Source organism: Prinia subflava, chromosome 5 (genome assembly GCF_021018805.1).
Source record: "Prinia subflava isolate CZ2003 ecotype Zambia chromosome 5, Cam_Psub_1.2, whole genome shotgun sequence".
NCBI classification, from domain to species: Eukaryota; Metazoa; Chordata; class Aves; order Passeriformes; family Cisticolidae; genus Prinia; species Prinia subflava.
This window is the reverse complement of record NC_086251.1, coordinates 55,873,212-55,892,560: the sequence shown is the minus strand read 5'-3', so window position 1 is coordinate 55,892,560 and position 19,349 is coordinate 55,873,212. Positions and strand designations below refer to the sequence as shown.

The 19,349-nt window shown below is 41.1% G+C and overlaps 1 protein-coding gene across 1 annotated transcript in view; it reads left to right on the top strand.

Moving 5' to 3' along the window:
* Positions 1–1,524: 1,524 nt before the first annotated feature.
* Positions 1,525–19,349, top strand: part of NUDT14 (nudix hydrolase 14) — a 60,677-nt gene continuing 42,852 nt past the window's right edge. Inside the window, exon 1 of the mRNA XM_063399513.1 lies at positions 1,525–1,961. Coding sequence (XP_063255583.1) covers positions 1,632–1,961 — 330 coding nt within the window. The 5' untranslated portion in view covers positions 1,525–1,631. The remainder of the gene's footprint in view (positions 1,962–19,349) is intronic.

The window sequence follows — 19,349 nt, the reverse complement described above, 5'->3', positions numbered from 1 at the left end:
ACGGTGTGACACGTTCCCCAAAACACACACACACTCAAAACCTGAAAGTGGTGTCAGAATGTTTATTGAAGAGGGCAATCTGACTGGCTGAACCGACCTGGGTAGCCGGTAACTTTTAACATAAGCAAACAGAGATACTGTAAACCTGCTGTGCATGGAAACTTTGTTTATACTTAAATTGGACTTGGAAGACTGAAATAACTTACTAGAAAAATATAGCTTAAGTTCCCAGGAGCTCTGAATGACCTTCAGATCATTCTGAAAAAACCAGAAATATGTAGACATATACAGTGATGCAAACAGAGTTACACAAATATTTTTGAAGTCAGCTAATAAAATACATTTCCTTGCCTATTTTTTATGATAGCTTTGCAAACATACTTTTAAAGCCACACTTTTCAGCCCCACCAAGCATTTTTTTTGCCACTTGCGTTATCAGAACTGATGGAAAGCATTCTGCAATGTAAGTGCTGCCTCATTTACTTCTTAGTGAGTTTTGTAATTGCTGGATCTGTTCCTTTTAGATAGACTGCTGAAATTCTTACTACTGCATGACAAGACAATAAACTTTCTTAGTGATGCAGTGGAAGTACAGAGGAAGACAAAAAAAGATACAAGAAACTTCAGATTTTTCTCAGTGCGGCCAACACCCTGACAAAATATTTTGATTTATATGGCACCTAAATTGCTGTACACAGGCACATCTGAATGAAAAGTGATCATAAATCAGAGAGATAATCACCACCACAAATTGTGGGCTCTGTTGCTCATGAACCTAGAAAATAATTATTAGGAGTATTAAAGCACCCAGAGTAATGTAACCTAATGTTGCATAACTGTGATCAAACTTCTACGAAAACCAGGAAATTGCTGACTCTAATAGTGTTTTGCTTAAAAAATAATGACATTAAAGGAGAGGGCATAACTATTTTGTAACTTGAAAACAGCCAAGGGAGCTGTGTTTATTCTTCTGCTATGGGCTGGGTGTATGGCCAGTACTGGAAGCTGACTGTGAAAAGGAAAGTTGGAGATGCATTCATGGATAACCTGCATGCCAGCATTCAAAAGACACTGTGCTTTTTACAGCAAGGTGCTCATCCTGCAAAGCCTCATGATGTCCAGGAATGGGATAACCTGGGAGCACCTAGATCGCATCAAGGTTTTAGAGGAGGCGGGCTGGGTTTCAGTTCAGTGCTGCCATACCCCAAGAATTTTAGTGTAAAGTGTGGGAATCACTGGCTGCCATACACCATGAATTTTGGTGTAAAGTGTGGGAATCACTGACCCTCTGAGAACATCCGTTAAGCTCCTGAGAAAACAGGATCACAAAGAGGTGTTTCTGGAGAATAATCCTACTGCATAACGGGAGGTTGTAGTGAGGAGGGTGGGGGCCGGTGTCTTCTGTGCCCGCAGAGAGACGAAAAGCATAAATGGCCTTAAGCTAAGAGAGGGGAGATTCAGAATGGATAGTAGAAACATTTTTTCACTGTTATAATGGTCAGAAATTGCAACAGGCTGCCCACGGAGATGGCGGGGTCACCAGTTCAAGAGGTGTCTGTATCTGGCACTGGGCGACGCGGTTTAGTGGTTTAAGGGTTACAGGGGCAGTGTTAGATGGACGCTTGAACCGGATGATCTTAAAGGTCTCTTCCAACCTTGGTGATTCCGTGAATAAAGGCGGAGTCCTTTGTCCCGGTTTCGGGGGTGAAACGCAGCATTCCGTGATTCCGGCTGCCGCTGAGGGCAGGGCCCGGAGAGCGCCGCAGCCGCGTCCCGTCAGCTCCGGTGCCGCTCCCGGCCCGTCCGCCGGCGGCTGCGCGCGCCTCTCCCCTTCCTCCTCCTCCTCCTGCTCCTGCCGCGGCCGCCGCCCCCCGGCAGGCATGGAGGCCATCGAGGAGCTGGCGGTCCAGCCCTGCACCTCCTCCCTCTACCTGCGGCCTTTCCGCCTCTCTTACCGGCAGGTGAGTGGCGCCGCAAGCCCGCCCGCCCGCCGTGCCCCGTCCCTGCGGGACCCGTCAGCCCCGCCTGCGCCATTTTGGAGCAGCGCCGGTGCCACCTCATGGAGCCGGTGCCACCTCATGGAGCTGGTGTCACTTCATGCAGCCGGTGTCACCTCATGCAGCCGGTGCCACCTCATGCAGCCGGTGCCACCTCATGCAGCCGGTGCCACCTCATGCAGCCGGTGTCACTTCATGCAGCCGGTGTCACCTCATGGCGCCGCCCGCCCCGCTCCGCTCGGCGGCCGCGCTGCCCCCGGCGCCCCCTCGGTCCGCCCTGAGGTGGGGCTCGAGCAGGGCAGCGCCGGTGGCCCGACAGACCGCGGGGTCACTGCCTTGGGGTGCCACCGGTTCCTGGGTGTCCTCTGTGCCTGCCGCCCTCGCAGGGCTGGGGCTGTCACTGTCCCCTGTGCCTGCCGCCCTCGCAGGGCTGGGGCTGTCACTGTCCCCTGTGCCTGCCGCCCTCCCAGGGCTGGGGCTGGCACTGTCCCCTGTGCCTGCCGCCCTCGCAGGGCTGGGGCTGTCACTGTCCCCTGTGCCTGCCGCCCTCGCAGGGCTGGGGCTGTCACTGTCCCCTGTGCCTGCCGCCCTCCCAGGGCTGGGGCTGGCACTGTCCCCTGTGCCTGCCGCCCTCGCAGGGCTGGGGCTGTCACTGTCCCCTGTGCCTGCCGCCCTCGCAGGGCTGGGGCTGTCACTGTCCCCTGTGCCTGCCGCCCTCCCAGGGCTGGGGCTGGCACTTTCACCCCGTGCTGGTGTTCAGGGTCACCTCTCGATTGGGGCCTTGCTTAGGTGTGGATTGTTCACATACAGAGCACTTTGCTGGCCAGAAGTCAGCAGGCCATCACTTTCATCACGAATGTTTAGGAGTGTGGGGCATCTCTTTTATGAGGACAGACTGTGGGAGCTGGCGTGCTCAGTCTAGGGAAGAGACTCAGAGAAGATCTCATTAATGTATATAAATGTCTCAAGGGTGGGTGCCAAGAGGATGGTGCCAGACTCTTCAGGGATGCCCAGTGACAGGATGAGGGGCAGTGGCCATAAACTAAAACACAAGTTCCACTTCAGCATAAGGAAGAACTTGCATTGAGGAGCAGACTGCCCAGGGAGGTTATGGAGTTTACCTCTCTGGAGATGTTCCAAACCCACCTGGACTCATTCCTGTCTTACCTGCTCCAGGTGACCCTGCCATGACAGGGGTTTTCCAGAGTGGAAACCAGAGTTTTCCAGAGTTTTCCTGGGTGATCTCCAGAGGTCCCTTCCCACCCTGATTATTCTGTGATTCGTGAATAGCCTCAATGCCTGCAGGTGGGAAGCAAGGAAGGAAATCCTGTCCCTTGTCATGTTTATATCAACATGAGTCACCTTTCACAGGATCACTGAGAACTGGTACATCCAACAGCGGCAGGAATGCGAGCTTTGAAAGTGAAGTCACTTCTCACAGCACAAAGCATTGCATGTTTCTTGGGTGCTTTCCTTGGGCCTGGTTGTTGGCTGGTCCAGGGTGAGCTTTTACCCAGGCAGAATGGTGGAAAGTGGAGGGGAAAAAGGGGAAGGAGAGTTTGGACAGCCCTAAAAATGGATGGTGGAAAATACATCTCTCATTCCTTATTTGCTTTGCTCCTAAACACATCGGTTAGAAAGGCAGAACAGGAACGTATTGAGTCTAACAGTGAGATAAAGTACAGAAAATGAATAGCAAGGTTTCAAATAGCTTTCATCAAAGCACATGAGCTGATTTTTAACATTTAAAAAATACATTTTATACATGATTTTCCTCAAGAAAGCTCTCATTGGTTGGGATAAATAAACCATTTTGGTTCATGAACAGCTGAGAGCTTTACATGGAATTATGTCTTTTTAGGTGTCAAGTAAACCTGAAGAACATTCTTTCACATTCTGAATTTCTGCTGGCTTAGCTTACAAGTGATGGGTCTCACTACTTAATTTCATTTTCATTTCTGAGTCATGCTCTATTTACATGAAAAACGGGATTTAATTAAAATGTTTGAAACAGTATTGCAAAATTACATTTAATTGAATAGATGTGCCTTAGATGTGATGAGTATTCTAAAGAAAAAATAAGAATATGTTTGGTCATGTGCCGTGAATTGACAGAGACCAGCACTGGCACAAAGTGAAATAGAGTTGCCCTTCTTGCTATTTCCTCTCCTTGCACAAGTGTCTGTGCAGCAGCTGAGTGAGCTGGACCAGGCTCAAACCTAATCTAGCCAGAAAAAGAAGTCAATTTTAAGCTAAACAAGATCAGTGATTCAGTTCATTATGCTGGCAGAGGGGAGGTGGTAATGTGGTAGTTAGGGATGAGTCTTTGGGGCCTGGTGAGGGCAGAGACTGTTTCTCTTGGCTGCAGCACTGTCTTAAAATGAACTTGAAAATGAAGTTTCTATGGCATCTGTACAGAGGCTGGCTTGGGTCCAGCCTACTGAGAGTGTGAGCTCAGTGTGAGCACAACTGTCCATACCTGACCTGAGAAACAGGCCTTACATTTATTGGAACACATTTTGCGTTTAAAACTAACTTACTAACCAGAGGAAATACTAAATATTTTCACTTATTTGACTAATTGTTTCGAAAGCATTTAGGTCTGATGGATGCCCCATTAAACAGTCAAGTGTCTGAAGTCCAAGAGACTTAAATGCCTGTCCTGCTTAAGAATTTTTGAAAATTCCTCCACTCCTCTAAAACTGACAGTTGTTTCCAAAATCTAGCCTTTGATCTTAATGTTTTTTGCTGAGTAGGTCTTCCCTTGTCCAACTATTTTAATTCACTTGTTGGAAAAAGAAAAGAAACTTTTCTTCTTCCCAGTTCCAAATTGCTGTATCTTACAATAACAGTGATTTCCCCCTTCCATGCACTTGCTTGCTGAACTTGACCCAAATCTAATAAAAAAGTCTTTCTGGATAACAGAATAATCTTGAAAACTTGAATAATGGCATTTGTTGCACTGTGAAAACTGCAACTAGCTTGGATTCTTAAATTATGCAATATGTGGCATTATGCTGTAATTGGAAGGCTACGGGTGGTCTTATAGGTAACTTTTTGAAACTGTGACACATCTCTCATAATTCATTGTAGTCTGAAAAAGATTCATTAATGCACTTTTTGGTGTTTATTTATAAAATATTAATGAAGGATAATTGGGGCCTTGAAGACTGAGAATTTAAAATCTATTTTCAAAGAGGTATATTCCTAAAATAGGCATTGATGTTTAGCATATATCTTTATGTTCAAGGACATATAGACAGTGAGGGGTTTTTTTATTCATTTGTTTTCTTTCACAACTACTGCTTTTCTGTACAAATAGGAAATGGAAAGAATTTTTACATACAGTGTAGGATTTGGATGTTATTTCTAGGCATTCATGAATGCTTAAGTAACAGCATTAATTTCTAGACATTTCATCTCAAAATTATGCTAATTGTGTGGAGATAATTTGAATCCTGCTACTATATCTAATACAGCAAGGTCTTTAGCATAAAGATAAATTTTATTAAAGATAAATTTAGATAGGTGATTTACATTTCAGTGCACCCTTCTAGTCTGATTTTATCCATTCCACCTGCACCCCACTGAGTTGTAAACCACTGTTGTTCTAGCAGCTTGACAGACCACTCAAAATCTGTAAGACATCAGCAGAGGATCTATCTTGGGGCTGAAATCTAAACAAAATGCTGAGTAAATTAGCTCAGTTGGTCAGAGCATGGTGCTAATGACGCCAAAGTCACAGGCTCAGTCCCTGTATGAGGAGTCAAGGGTTGGATCAATGATCCTCGTGGGTCCCTTCCAACTCAGAATATTCTGTGATTCTGGAAATACTTTTGTAAACCCACACAGGTTACACATCTGAAGGAGGCTGTGGTCACACCTGACTTAGAATGTAGCCACAGACTCAGATCATTGTCTGCCTGCTCTCAGAGGCATTTTACACATTTACAGTTGCAGGCCCAAGGGTTGCATTAATGTTTTGGCCAGCTGAGTATTTTCCTTGGACATACAGATGCTCAGACTGGGAGCTGTGGACAAACACAAGAACAGTGTTGTGTGGACATAGAATCCAGTCAGGCAATTACTGTCATGTTAGAGAGAACTGCAGCAGTGTCCTTGTAGGTTTGTGCTTGAGTCCCAAGTTCCCCTGTGCTGTAAGAGCTTGAGTCATCCTTTAGACCGTATTTGGTAACATATAGAAATACTCTTCCAAAAGACCATGAGAAAAATATCAGTTTCTGGCTCTTTCACTGAAGTGAGGATTGTAAGAAATCCTGGCAGTTCCTGAAGTTACAGCAATTTATGCCCATGGTGGATTCTGTTCTCCCCATAGAGGGTCATGAGAGCTTTACATATGAAGTGTTTCATCATCCTCTCCTGTGCATCTGTATTTTAAACGAAAGCAATGAGCTCTGAGTTTTTCCTGTAGAGCATAAAAGTGTGTCTATACCCTTCTGAAAGACTTCTAGGTTTGGAACCTTGCAGACTGAGGCACTCGGCAGCTTCGTGTTGGGCACCCAAGCTATGGAGAATAGCGTGGCTTGCTGGACAAATCACTGTACCAGTCACTCACTTAAATGATTAATTCTGTCTTTGTGTAGTGTAAAGGTAGAAATGGAGGTGCAGCCAAGGAGTTGTGGAATTCAGCAAACTGCAGTCAGATTTCCGTGAGGGCCAATATGGAGGAATAAAGTCCAGGTTACGATTGTATTCTTCAAAATAGGTGTCTGACAGAACTTCAAAAGGGAGCTCAGCTTCTATTTGGAATTTTCAGCTGTCAGCCCTGCTCCAGGTGAGGCCCTTAGCCAAATCATCCATGTTTAAAGTGAGATAGCCGGGGGTTGAGAGATGGACAAGGTACCTCACTTAGCCTCAGGAATATTCTCTTCAATTTGTCAGTAGAAACCCTATGTTCCTGTATATTTTGGTTCTGCTTGGTACCAAGAGAAGCAAATTCATTTTTCTCACATAGACGATAGCATCTGTCTAGTCTTAATGTGTACTTGCCCCCAAAGTGCAAATTGATTTGTTATCTACATTAGCTTTTTTTTTAAACATACATCACCTCCTGAAGAAATGGCTTCTTTACCGGGAACTCCATGGTAAATCTCTTTTCACTTTTTCCTATTGAAGTTTTTCTGCTTTTCATAAATAATTTATTCAACAGACCAGAGGGATGGCTAATGAGAGATTAACTCAATGCCCAAGGGCTAGGGCATTTCCCTGGGATGTGGTAGAGTCAGGCTGCAAGATCTCACTTCAATTAATATTGCTTCCCACATCACAGGAGAGTGTGCTCACTGCTGGGAAACACATTTGTGTGTAAATCTTCAGCTCTCTTTTGTGTATGCTGGCCAGGCACTAGCCTATATATTAGACAAAACAACAACAACAAACCCCACAAAAACCCCCCAAAACATAAAAACTGACAAAAACCCCCACCAAATTTAAGAACTCTGCTGAGACTCCGCATCATGAAGTCCACTCTGAGTAGCAGCAGTTAAAGCAAGTTGTTAAGATTCTGAGCAGCATTAAGTACCCAATGGGATTTGGAAATAACAAAGTCTTCTTAATCAGCACGTGAGCAGGGAGGGATTTCAGAGGTTCTGCATGTTGGATTTGGACTCTTACACGGAGTTTTGAAACAGCTATGGTGGATCTTGCTGTAGCAATTTACAAAGTTACTGCGTGCAAGTTTTTCCCTGTGCTAATGGTTCTTAACCCCTGGGAATCGGCAGAAGGTGGCTTTGCTCCAGCTCTTGCTCTGTTGTTCCAATTCAAACCCACTGCCATCAGTCCTTTAATCCAAATCACTGAGCTTTACATAGAACTAAGAGAATTGCCTTTGCATATTCTTTTTGGTGACCTCTGTGCTAGGGACAGCAGCCTTCAAAGGGGAGGCAGTGCATCCATCAGCTGGGGGGAAGCATCTAGCTGGGGGAATAATACCTTGAGCTGTTACAGAAACTTTTGTCCAGAGCTCACATATCAAAGCCTTTGTGGATCTTGCCCAGACTCCTATACCTTTGTTTTTGAAAGTTGTTCTGGCAGAGGAGCCCTTGCCACTGTTTCCTTGCATTGTATAAACATACATGTGCATTTTGCCCAGGAACTTTCAGAAGTTTGCCACCAGACTAGAACCAACAGTCAGTAATTTTCCCAGTGTGTTTGTATGTGAGTGAGTTTGTGTTTTGAATCTGTGGAATGGTTAATGGGCATCTGTTTCAATGGTGTGGGTGGGATAAACCCCAAAAACTCCATGCATATCGACTGAACCATGCAGTCAGTAGTGGTAAATTGGAACTATTTGCTCTTTTCTGAGCTTCACATTCCTTCCACTCTTCAGATTAGGTCAATGCCTTAGCAGCACATTTTATCTATTGATTTAATACTTAGAATAATTAGTTTTAAAGTTAAACATGAAAAATGCTCCCTTCAAGTTCATTTTAATGCATGATGTTTGTCATTCACTGGTAAGGGAACTAAATTATTATAACTTTGAGTTTTGCAGTCATTCTAAAGCAATTTTCAAGGTTGCTGTAGATTTTAACACCTCATGAACTTTGTAATGTGTAGAAAATGTGCTTCATGAGCAGGGTGCAGTTCATTAGTGAAGAAAAAATTTATTCTGATCTGAGTTTGCTAGTGCTTGCTTTTGTGACCATGACCACTGTGTCTTACAATTTTAACTGTCTTGGAGATGTCATCAAGATTAAAATATACGTATACACGGAGAAAGAAGTGACGCCTGTATCATTAATGCCATGAAAACTTTGAAGATGAAAAAGCAAAGCAGGGCAGCGTAACAATAATATTAACAATCTTACTTTACATTTAGGAATTTTTGTATATGGTAATAGCAACGTGAATGTGCCCAGCTGCCTGAAATATTCTCTGGAACTTCCGTCTGCTTTTTTATAAACATAATACATTCTTTTCTGTTTTGACAGTTAAAAATTATGCTGTTGAGGGAGTAAACAGATTTTTAAGTTACCTGTTCCAACAAGTAAGTCTTCTGTTGAATCTTCAAAAGGTTCCAGTAGTAGGAAATATGTTACCAAGTAACACATTTATTTACAGTTCATTTTTTAAAGCAGTAGTGGAGTGAAAGGAGATGCCACTTTTTCCCTGTGAAGTTTGTCTCATTTTCTTCAGATTGTCAAGTCTGTTATGTCAGTGTTAAGTATTAATCCTAAATGGAAACATATTGCTTCCAGCTCAGGGAGTCCCTGAGCTGCAAATTGCAGGAATCTGAGAGTGTTTTAACAATCTATTCTTCCTTGGGCATCTTGGCTTCTGTCAGAGGTAGATCCTGGATGAGACTGATTTTTGATCTGACTGCTGCTGTGTTAACAATGAATTCAGTTGAGGTGCAGTATAATTCTTTCATATGTATGAAAGAAAAGAAAGAAAAGTTTTTGCAAATACAGCATTAGGGAGTTAAGTACTGAGGGAACATAATTTCCTTTGGGAGAAATGGTGTTATCTGCAATTAGAACACAGCTTTAAGAAAAGGAACTAAGGAATCTAGGCATATCTGCTTCTGGCTCTGCCATATGCTTTGAATTCAACTCTGAAAATTTGTACAAGTTATTTTTATATAAGACATTATGAATTACTGAAGGGGGAAATGAGAAGCATTAGTTAATAAGAGCAGTAGTTGAAAAGAACACTAGTACTTGTTTTTGTTTCAGTGAAATTGTCGTGTTAGTCTTAATTTCTTTATCCAGCATGCTTTGACAAGTGAATGTAAGCTTTGAAGTAAATGCATGAGAAGTAGTTGACAGTGACAAAACTTTGTATTTTTAGGTCAGTCATACTACGATTTAACACACTTGTGACAGCAAATGTCACATAATGGAAAGAATAAGGCCTTGTTGAGCACCTTTTGTAGCTGCAATGTGTCTGCGCTTACATAAACGATCAGTAAAATCTCATTTAATGCCATCAAACTACTTGGGTTCCTGCACAGTAACTGTGAATTAAGACTGAGTGTAGGAGGAGGTACGTAAGTTGCAGTGAGCTTAAACCACACTGCTCAGGTCCTGATACGGAGCTCACTGCGGGCCATTGCAATACTTGTAGGTCATCCATATGAGGCACTAAGGAAATCAGATCAATTATCAGCAGGCTTTATGTGCTACCAAGGCTGCAGCTTCCCTGGAAGATGTTTCCAGGTCTGCAGATGAAGAAGCTGAAAACCAGCAGCTCTGGCAATACCACTCCAGTAGCCTCATGTGCAAGGACTTGTCTGCACAGGACTTTCCTGATTAACTCCATGTCTCATTCTACAACAAAGAGACTGGTTCTGTTTATGTTAAACCATTTTCAAAGTATGATTGCACTTTGAATTCATACCCTACCTTAATCCATGTTAACTTTTCAGTGTGTGCCCTAAGGGAGCAGTAAACTAAACTGGATGACTGTGTCCACACAGGGGTTTAATGGAGTTTAGGTAGCAGAATTCAAGTTCATCAAGGTACTTATTTCAGATTCATGTTCTTGATATCCGGGTATAGACAAGCCCTAAGAATAAAAGTGGTTTAGTTCTAAGTGAACTAACCATGTTATAAAATTCATCACTGAAGTTTTATTATACTTTTGTATGTGAAATACACTACTGTAGGGTATAAAGTAGGCCTTTTTGTCTTGTTTAGTACCATCTCTCTTGTAGTAATTGCAGTTAGATCTGAGGAATAAAATAGTGCTCATGTTCTTCCAACAACCAAATGCTGTATTTGCTTTTCAGTTTGGATCAAAATTCACGTGTTTGCTTAAATAGCAGAAACTTTTCCTCATACAAAAAATCTGTCATCTGAATCACAATCTCAGCTATGACATTATGTGTATTTGATATGTTTTAAAGCAGATAAACCTGTAAAATTTTTAGTGTTTATAGCAAATCTGAATATCATGGAAATTAGACATTTTCTGTAAATGGCAGTATTCATTAAAATGTCAGGGTTTGATGTTCTATAGGGGATGAAACTATCCTACTCTATTCCTGAAAACAAGTGTATTTTAAATAATTTTATCTCAACTGCTGCCATATTTAAAATACGTTTGTATTTTCAGCTGTAACTTATAAAAGGTCAGCTCCCATGCTTTGAAAACTCTAAAAGTTGATACTGCATAAATGAGCATGATTTACACAGCAGGCATATAATGTTATCTGCCCCTCTGACTTGCACTCAGATTAATTATTCTTCACAATTTTTAACTAAAGTTAAAGAACTTAGCTTTTTGGCACTGTCCTTCAGACATTGATCAAAATCTTGTTAATACAGTAACACTAACGATTACTGAAGTTTAAACAAAGTAAAGCTCAGTTTTTCTTAGTGGTCAGCTCATGTCACACTAAAGCACTGATCACTGATCAAAACAGCATTAATTATTTGTTTCACGTTGAGGTTGCCATGTCAAAATCCTTTAAATACCTCTTGGAGCAGAGAGGGAATCTTACGGCCTGTGACAGAGCAGCTGGTGTGGACATGGGCTGATGCCCCAGTTGACAGGTTGTTGGATTAGAAAGAATATCAAAGGCAGTGAGTAAGATTAGGGATAAGTGAACATCTGACAGCAGTTTGCAGCAGGGGAGAACAGATGATAAACAATGGGAGCGGGGTGCGTGGGGGGGGTGAGAGGTGAGAAGGCCATGGGAAAAGTGTGGCGGCAATCACTAAAGCTCCAGGTTGCTGAGCCTCATGAATAGAACAGGAAATGGGATTTGCTGGGACAGATGTGCTGAGTGGTGATGAATACATTATAGGGAAATGAGGCTAAACTCCTGAAGGTGAGAGATGTTCTTTCTCTGAAAATAGAAAATATGAGAAAAGTTTACCCCTCTGGCAAAATAAACATTCTTGAAAATTAATGTAGAAAGAAGTAATGCGAATTTTAATTAAATTATTATTCTGCTGGAGCATTCATGATAAACTTTTAAGTCATGTACTTGCAGCATAAGAATGTTAGTGTTATTGCAAATATAGGATTGAAAGTGTTTATTTTAGTCATCAGACTGCACAAATGGTGGAATAGTTTGAATGATGGAACAGCCTGGAATGGAGGCTCTGACTGGATAATGCTTAGAAGCATATTCTGTATCTGGCATGTATTACATAGCACTCACATAACATATGTTTGATCCTGCCACTGTTAAGAGACTTGTACTGGGTGATCTTGTGAGGTCCTTCCAGCCTTAACATTTTTTCAATACTGTAAAGTAATTGCATGCTTGTAGAAAATCGTACATAACTCTTCCTGTTCCTTAGGGTATTGTTTCTTTACTTCTTGGACTTCCTTAGTTTATATTCTTGATGGATCCTTTTCCAATATTTATGATATACTTACATCAGAAAGCCAACAGAAACTTTCTGCATGTTTGCTTATAGGCTGTATGTCAGTTTTCTGACTTAGAATTTCTTATGAGGTTTTTTTTTCAAATTTCTTTAAAGGCAAACTCATTAAAAAACATCTCACAGTAACATTTTAGTAATGTATTACTTTAGCTGAAGAGAGGACAAGCAGAAAGTATAATTGTTAATGTTCTGAGAAAGTACCAATAAGATTTGTTCACAGGACATCTAGAAATTTATTCCACAATGTATTCTCACAGTTTGAGTTACAAATACAAGCTTGGTAAAATAATGTAGAAACACAAACTGTGAGAGTCACCAACTGGAAAACGTAAAGCTCAGTGTTGTAAGGACAAGAGGTGACTTAGCTGTAATGGGAATGCCTACCATCTGTCCTTCCTGACCTCAAATCCCTCATATGTGCTGCCTCTGTCCTCAAGCTCAGGAGAAATGAGGCTGGCACCCTTCAGTCCCTGTTTACTCCTGGCCACGTGTACTGGAACTGCAGCTCTCATTTGTAAAAGAACAAGGAATTGTAAACAGAATGTGGGATTAATGTGGCCCATAGCCCTGCTTCATGGAATTAGCTGTTTGGTATCTTGACCACAGTGACATCACTTGAATACACCAGCTGAAGAGTCGGTACAGCTCTGGAGTTACAGATGTTCTACAAAATTAGCAATCAATGAAATTTGTCCTTCAGTTAGCTATAATCAAAGAAATGAAATTGTGGTGAGCACAGCAAAACAGAGACAAAAAAATCTGCTCTACTGATTCTAATTAGCATAAGTACTCTCCTAATAGGTGTGTTTTCCATAAACTGTGATTTCTGTATTTGCATGAAACTATAACCTAAGAATTTACCATTTGTTATAGGCAAGTCCCATTTTAAAGATCATTTACAGTTGCCTTGCATAGTTCTTTATATGCCAGTACTGAAACTGTTACAGGGTCAGTGTCATGCAAGTTTCAGAAATACTGCAGTAACACATAGAACTGTATATAAATCACTAATCAATTAATCACCAATTCATGCAATTTACTGAATGCCAATAATATATGGTATTTAAGTAACAGGTGCATATCTCACTGGTAGTGCCCTCTATTAGAATGGATGACAGATTAGAAGGTGTTCACAAGTAACTTGAATCTTTCTGTGTATTACTTTTTCCGAATGGGAAGACGATAAGAGGACTGCCTCTGTGGGAATCAGATTTCAGTTGAGTCTATCAAAATGGAGAGGTAAAAGTGAAATTAAGAAAAGAGCAGAATCTGGAGCTAGTTGCATCTGTCACTTTGAACTGATTTTTGGGAGGGGGTGGGGAGAAAGGACAGGATGAAAAGCCCTGAGGATCTTTGTGAGGAGAGTCTGTGAGAAAGTCTTAGGAGAAAAATCCAAAGATTGTTCCTAAGCCTTGGCTTCTGTTAGCCCCCTGCTGCTGTTCTTCATCAAGTTGTTTTAATGGCTTTCAAAGCAAGTGAGTGGAAAATGGTTTCTCTGGAACTTTAAGGAGCCTGAACTGAAAACTGTCATTGCTTTATAAGTAAAACACATCAAAGATTGATGGAAGAATTGCTTGTTAAACACATTGTATATTTAATTCAAAAAAATGGCTGATAATCATAAAAGAGACATCAGATCATCATAACTGCCTAAAGGTGAAAGTTTAACAGCTTGTCATCTGCTCAGGAACCTGTGTTAAGTATCTCTTTCATAGCTTTTGTGACCCTCTGTATGTCTGCAAGATGCTTTTTTCCATGAGTGTTGCGGGTTTTTTTCATAATGTGTAGATGGAAAAGTACCAAAGCATAAAAATATGTAGGTGGTCGTTACTGCGCTTTCTAATTTTCTGTCTGTCTTTAAGGGTGCCTTTTTCTGGTATTTTAATTAACTAGTGCTTCAAATTCTTATCTATTTCTGAAATAGCTGTTTTTCTTTGTGTTGCAGTGCATAATATTTGTTCTGTGTGTTCAGTGTGTGCCAAGTGAATTTGTGTATCATCTAGTAATTGCATGTTTCTTCTGGAACCTGCCCTCTCATTTTCCTCTCCTCTCCCCACTGTCAATTCCCTCCACAGTCCTCCCAAACAGTAAATAGGAGGTTTTTTACTGTTGTGTTGTAGATCTCATGCAAAAAAAGTGAAGGGAAAAGGTGTGCATTGAAAACAGCATTTCCACTGAAACTATGAGCCTCATTTTTTTAAACCAAATTCTTTTACTGGTCTCATGCTGCATGTGATCAAGGTGCACATTTAGTGTGCAAATTAAAACAATTCTTTTTAAAGAGTGGAAAAATTCCTCAGTAAGTTGATAAAGCACAATATCCATCTTCAGATTTCAAAAATATTCAGTGTTGTAGTTCCAGTTTTAATTCACAAGTTCTTTCTGGAGTAAAACCACTACATCTATGCAGGTTTCCGATTCCAGATCTGATTCTATGAAATGTAGGCTCCCAAAAGCCTAATATGTGATGACTGCAATTACTGGATTTTCTGCAAATGATGAGTCTTAGAAATGGTATGTTTCATCAAAAAGCATGACATTATTTGAGTGAAATCTGTAATTTTTTCATGATCATTTAAATAGAGAGTAAGAATATTGACTATCCAATCAACTACATAGAAATTGGTCACTTGATGTTATTGTTTTAAGGATTCTTTTCAATGATATTTGTCATTTTAGATGATATTTTAATTAGCTGTAATGGTTATTTGTGAACTTAAAATGGATGTAGCATTTTGGTTTGCTGCATACAAAGATTCTAGACAATAAGTGGGTCTGGCCAGATATTAAGATCGTTGGCATGAGTTTTTATAACCTTGTGAAATTATATATTCTGACAAACTGAGCTGGAAGTCAAGATGGGGTGAAAATTGGGGAAAATACGAAATTTGTATGTTGACTATAACATTATAAGTAACTAAAAAAATACCGAGGCTATGATGCTATGTAGCTCTTGTGTATATTCATATCCCGAACCGCTGAAATAAACTATCAGTGTTGACTTTGTTTAGTTTCATTTTGGCTTCAAGACCTACCTTTGTTATCATTATGCCACTTAAACTTGTTGAGCTTTTGAAGCAGCAGGATTAAAAGAAAAATTTGCTTTCAAAAATCAAATATTTTGGCAAATCTGCCTTAGAATTTCATTTGTGTGTCTGCAGTTAGCACTCTGCTTTCAGCATTGTAACATTTCTGACACTTGAAAATATTGGACGCAGGCAATTTCTGGCTTACTTTGCAAAGCTGTGTTGCTCTTCAGAGTGACATTTCCATAGCACTGCAGTTTGTACAGCCTAAAATTTCATCCGTAACTCATCTGATTTGTAGCGTTCAGATAAATGAAAAAACAATATGAGATAATTTCATGTAGTGATAGGACAAGGGAGAACAGCCTTGAACTGAAAGAAGATAGATTTAGATTAGCTATTAGGAGGAAGCTCTGTGGGAGTGCTGAGGCACTGGCACAGGTTGCCCAGGGAAGCTGTGGGTGGATGCCCCATCTCTCGAAAAGTTCAGGACCAGATTGGGTGGTGCTTTGAGCAGCCTGGTCTGGTGGAAGGTGTCCCAGCCTATGGCAGAGGCTCTGGAAATTGATGATCTTGAAGGGCTCTTCCAGCCCAAATCATTCTGTGAATATTGGCCTCCTATTCAGTGAAACCAATCACTGATCATTAGTACAGAAATTACTGCTATAGTATTTTACAGGTTCCACCAAATCTGAAACATTAATGTCTCCCTGATTGTTTCTGTAAACCACCCTTATTTCTTGTCAAGGAGACGTGGTTGACCTGTCAGTCTGGAGAACTCTGTTTCTTTTTATCTTGTTACTATATCTTTGATCTGTCTAGGAGTTCCAACTACTTGGCATAAATCTGACAGGACTCATAGGAACATACGAGTCTCCCTAGAGCATTATGGGACACTCCATAGAGAAAGATTAATTTGTTAAAGTAATAATATAAATGTCAAGATTTAAGTGTAAGAATTACATTGGGGGGGTGGGAGAGTAGAGATTTAATCACACCCAGAGGCTGAAAAAAGTCAGGGAAACTATTTCACTAAACAGAAAAATTGTCAGGATATTTGCTTTTGAAGTATTTCTGAGAAGACCTTGGTGAATGCCAGTTGGCATTGTGTTTTCCCTCCCCTCTGTCTGTGCACTCTTCTGCAGCCCATAGGATAGAGCAGTGTCAGGCCTTCCACTCCTGTGGGATGATAAACCACACCCAACAGTTGTGCCTTGGGGAGAGGATGAAAGGGAGAAAAAACAACTTTCTGCAGTGTTATGTATATGTTTTAGTGAGAAAAGTGTGTCTTGCTCTTGCAAGGGAAGGTGTGTAATTGCCTGTAGTCGTTGTGAATGTTAAATCTTTGTTCTCAGAACAGCTCTGCTGACCCACTGTTGGGTGAACTCGTGACCTTCGTTCTTTGTCTAAGATTTAGTCTCTTTTGTTAATGCTGGGTTCATGCCATTGCATGCTCAGAATGAAGTCTTAGAGCTTAAAGTGGCTTCGTGTTCTACTGAAGGAGCCAACAGAAGCGGCCAAGAAATAGTTAAATATGTTCACAGTATTCAGTAACGCTCAAAATCCTGGGACCCTGTCTGTGAACATACTTGGAGGAAGTGGTAGCCTTGAGTTCCTGTGAGATTTGGTGTACAGAAAGTGCCCTCCCCTGCTCTTACTTCACCATGGAGACACGGCAGTGCTGCACCTGGCTTTGTTCCCAACTTTGTTGAGGCTCAGGATGTCCCAAGTGCTGCCTACTAACCTTGGTCAAGCTTGTTAATGCTGGATCTTTGTTGGCAGGTACCAGCCTGGTGTGTGAGGCAAGGTGTGCAGTTCACTGAGCTGTATTTTCTGCATTGATTTGAATGCTGCATCAGAAGTATTTTGCCCTTTTAAGTTATATATATTAATGAATAGATTTTAAAATCGTACTCATGTGATCCGTGATATTGGTTATCAGGTGCATTAGGAAAACCAAGTAACTTGGCAGTGATGCATGATGGATTGTTTTCTGTGTTGTTTGGAGGGTTTTTTAATCCAATTTTAATGATGCAACAGTCTATGGACAGGGTTTTTCTTATCAGCATTCTGCTTCAGGTGGCACAGTCAGTAGTTGGTTGGTTTTTTTTAAATTAGAGCAACATTCATCAGCTGCATAGTTTTTGAATGCAGATTTATTATCTGTTTAAATGTGGAGTGGCCCAGTATTGTGGTACAAGAGGGATAGTTTTATTTTCCCGCTGGCTCTTTGTCAGCCAGGAAAGATTTTAATCAGATCCCATATAAGTTGCAGTGGATTGTTAGAATGACTAAAGAGGTAATGAGAAATATTAGACAATTGATGGTGGTGATTAGCTTTTGGCTGAAGTACCAGTGGCAACTTAAACTGTGGTTTTATGGTGTTGTCAGTGTTGTTTTCCTGAATGACATAGCAAAATTAATGATGAAAGGACAGTTTCTTTCCTTCCTGTCTTGGATGAGGGTCATGACCTAGGGTAGCAAAGAAAAAGAAATTATGCTTGTAGGCGTAGTGGTTGCCTTGGGACTGATGATTTTAAGATTCCTTTACTCCTTCTACCTACTATACTTGTGTTTGCTTCTCTCCCTGCTGTGCCTGCAGAGATGAGGTGAAAGCCCTAAATCTCAGCAAAATCAGGGGGTGAATCTCTCTCTGAGTCAGAGATCCTACATGAGGCTGTGCTGTACCAGTAACTGGCCAGGGAATCCTGAATGGTGGGAATGTGATGTGGACCAAAGCAGTGTTTGTCCTGTGTGGAGCATTTGGAGAATCCTCTTCCTAAGGGGTTGAAAGGTTATTTTGACTGATGCATGCACAGGATGAGTACAGGAAGGAGCTCAAGAATATTCAGTGAGAATTCTCATCAACTGTGGGGTCTCAAACTTGCAATGGGTACTTTATATTGAATTTCACTCTGTCTTGAAACAGCTACTACAGACAGACATGATTGATCTAGGTATGTTATGATGAGTGCAGAATTATTGCCCCTGCCTGTCGTTAAATATCACTAGGTTGAAATTTCAGTCAGGCCCTTTATCTTGGTAACTCGTCACAAGAAGCAGCTGCCAGTGGACAAGAAAAGAAGAAAACAAGTTTTCTGGAGATGTTTTTAATTCTTTTTTCTCTATATATATAAAAAAAATTGATTTTTCTCAAAGTTATGTGTGTCTCCATAAAATTTAGAAGTTGAGAAAATGTTGTCTTTAGTAACTTTTGAGTTTAAGTGCTATTTTCCAAAGGAATTTTCAGGAATCAGTCTCACTTAATTTCACTAATGCTCCATCAAGTAACAGAGCAGAAATAATTCTATAATCCTAGACAAATATTGCAGGTAAGGTCCCACCACAGAAATTACATTATTCAGTAAAGATGTTTAGATGCAACTGGGGGGTTCTGGCATTTGGCTGAAGTTGAAGGGGTCCAGAGTAAAGTCTAAATTCTATTCTTTTATCTTGCTAGTGTGGGTCTTAAAGGTGAAGGTTATTGAATGCTAAAAAGTGTTTTCATAAATATCATCTTTTGGAGTTACTAATGAATTATTATAAAATGGGAGTAGGGCTGTGAAGCCATATCCCTGTTCCCCAGATTAATTTATTGCTGAACTACAAAGGCCATGCTTGTTTGTTTGTTTGTTTCCACCTGCAACAATCTGCAACCATTTATACAAATAAGGAAAACTCCAGAAAAAGCATTGAAGCACAGAACACCCAGGAGTTCTCAGCAGCCTTTGGCTGAGGTATTTTCCTGTCTTTTATTCTCTGAGCTGGAGCCAGCAGATCTGCCTCCTGAACCCATGTTTCTCAGCCTCCTATTATAGTTATTGCAAATTGTGTGAGATTTTTTTCTTAAACAATAACAGAAAAATATTGGTAACAGGTTAGAGAAAAGGCCTTTGCTGGGGAGGTTTTCAGCAGGTATGGGTACAAGTGTGAGATGTGCAATACATCTGTTTGAAAGCACAGCA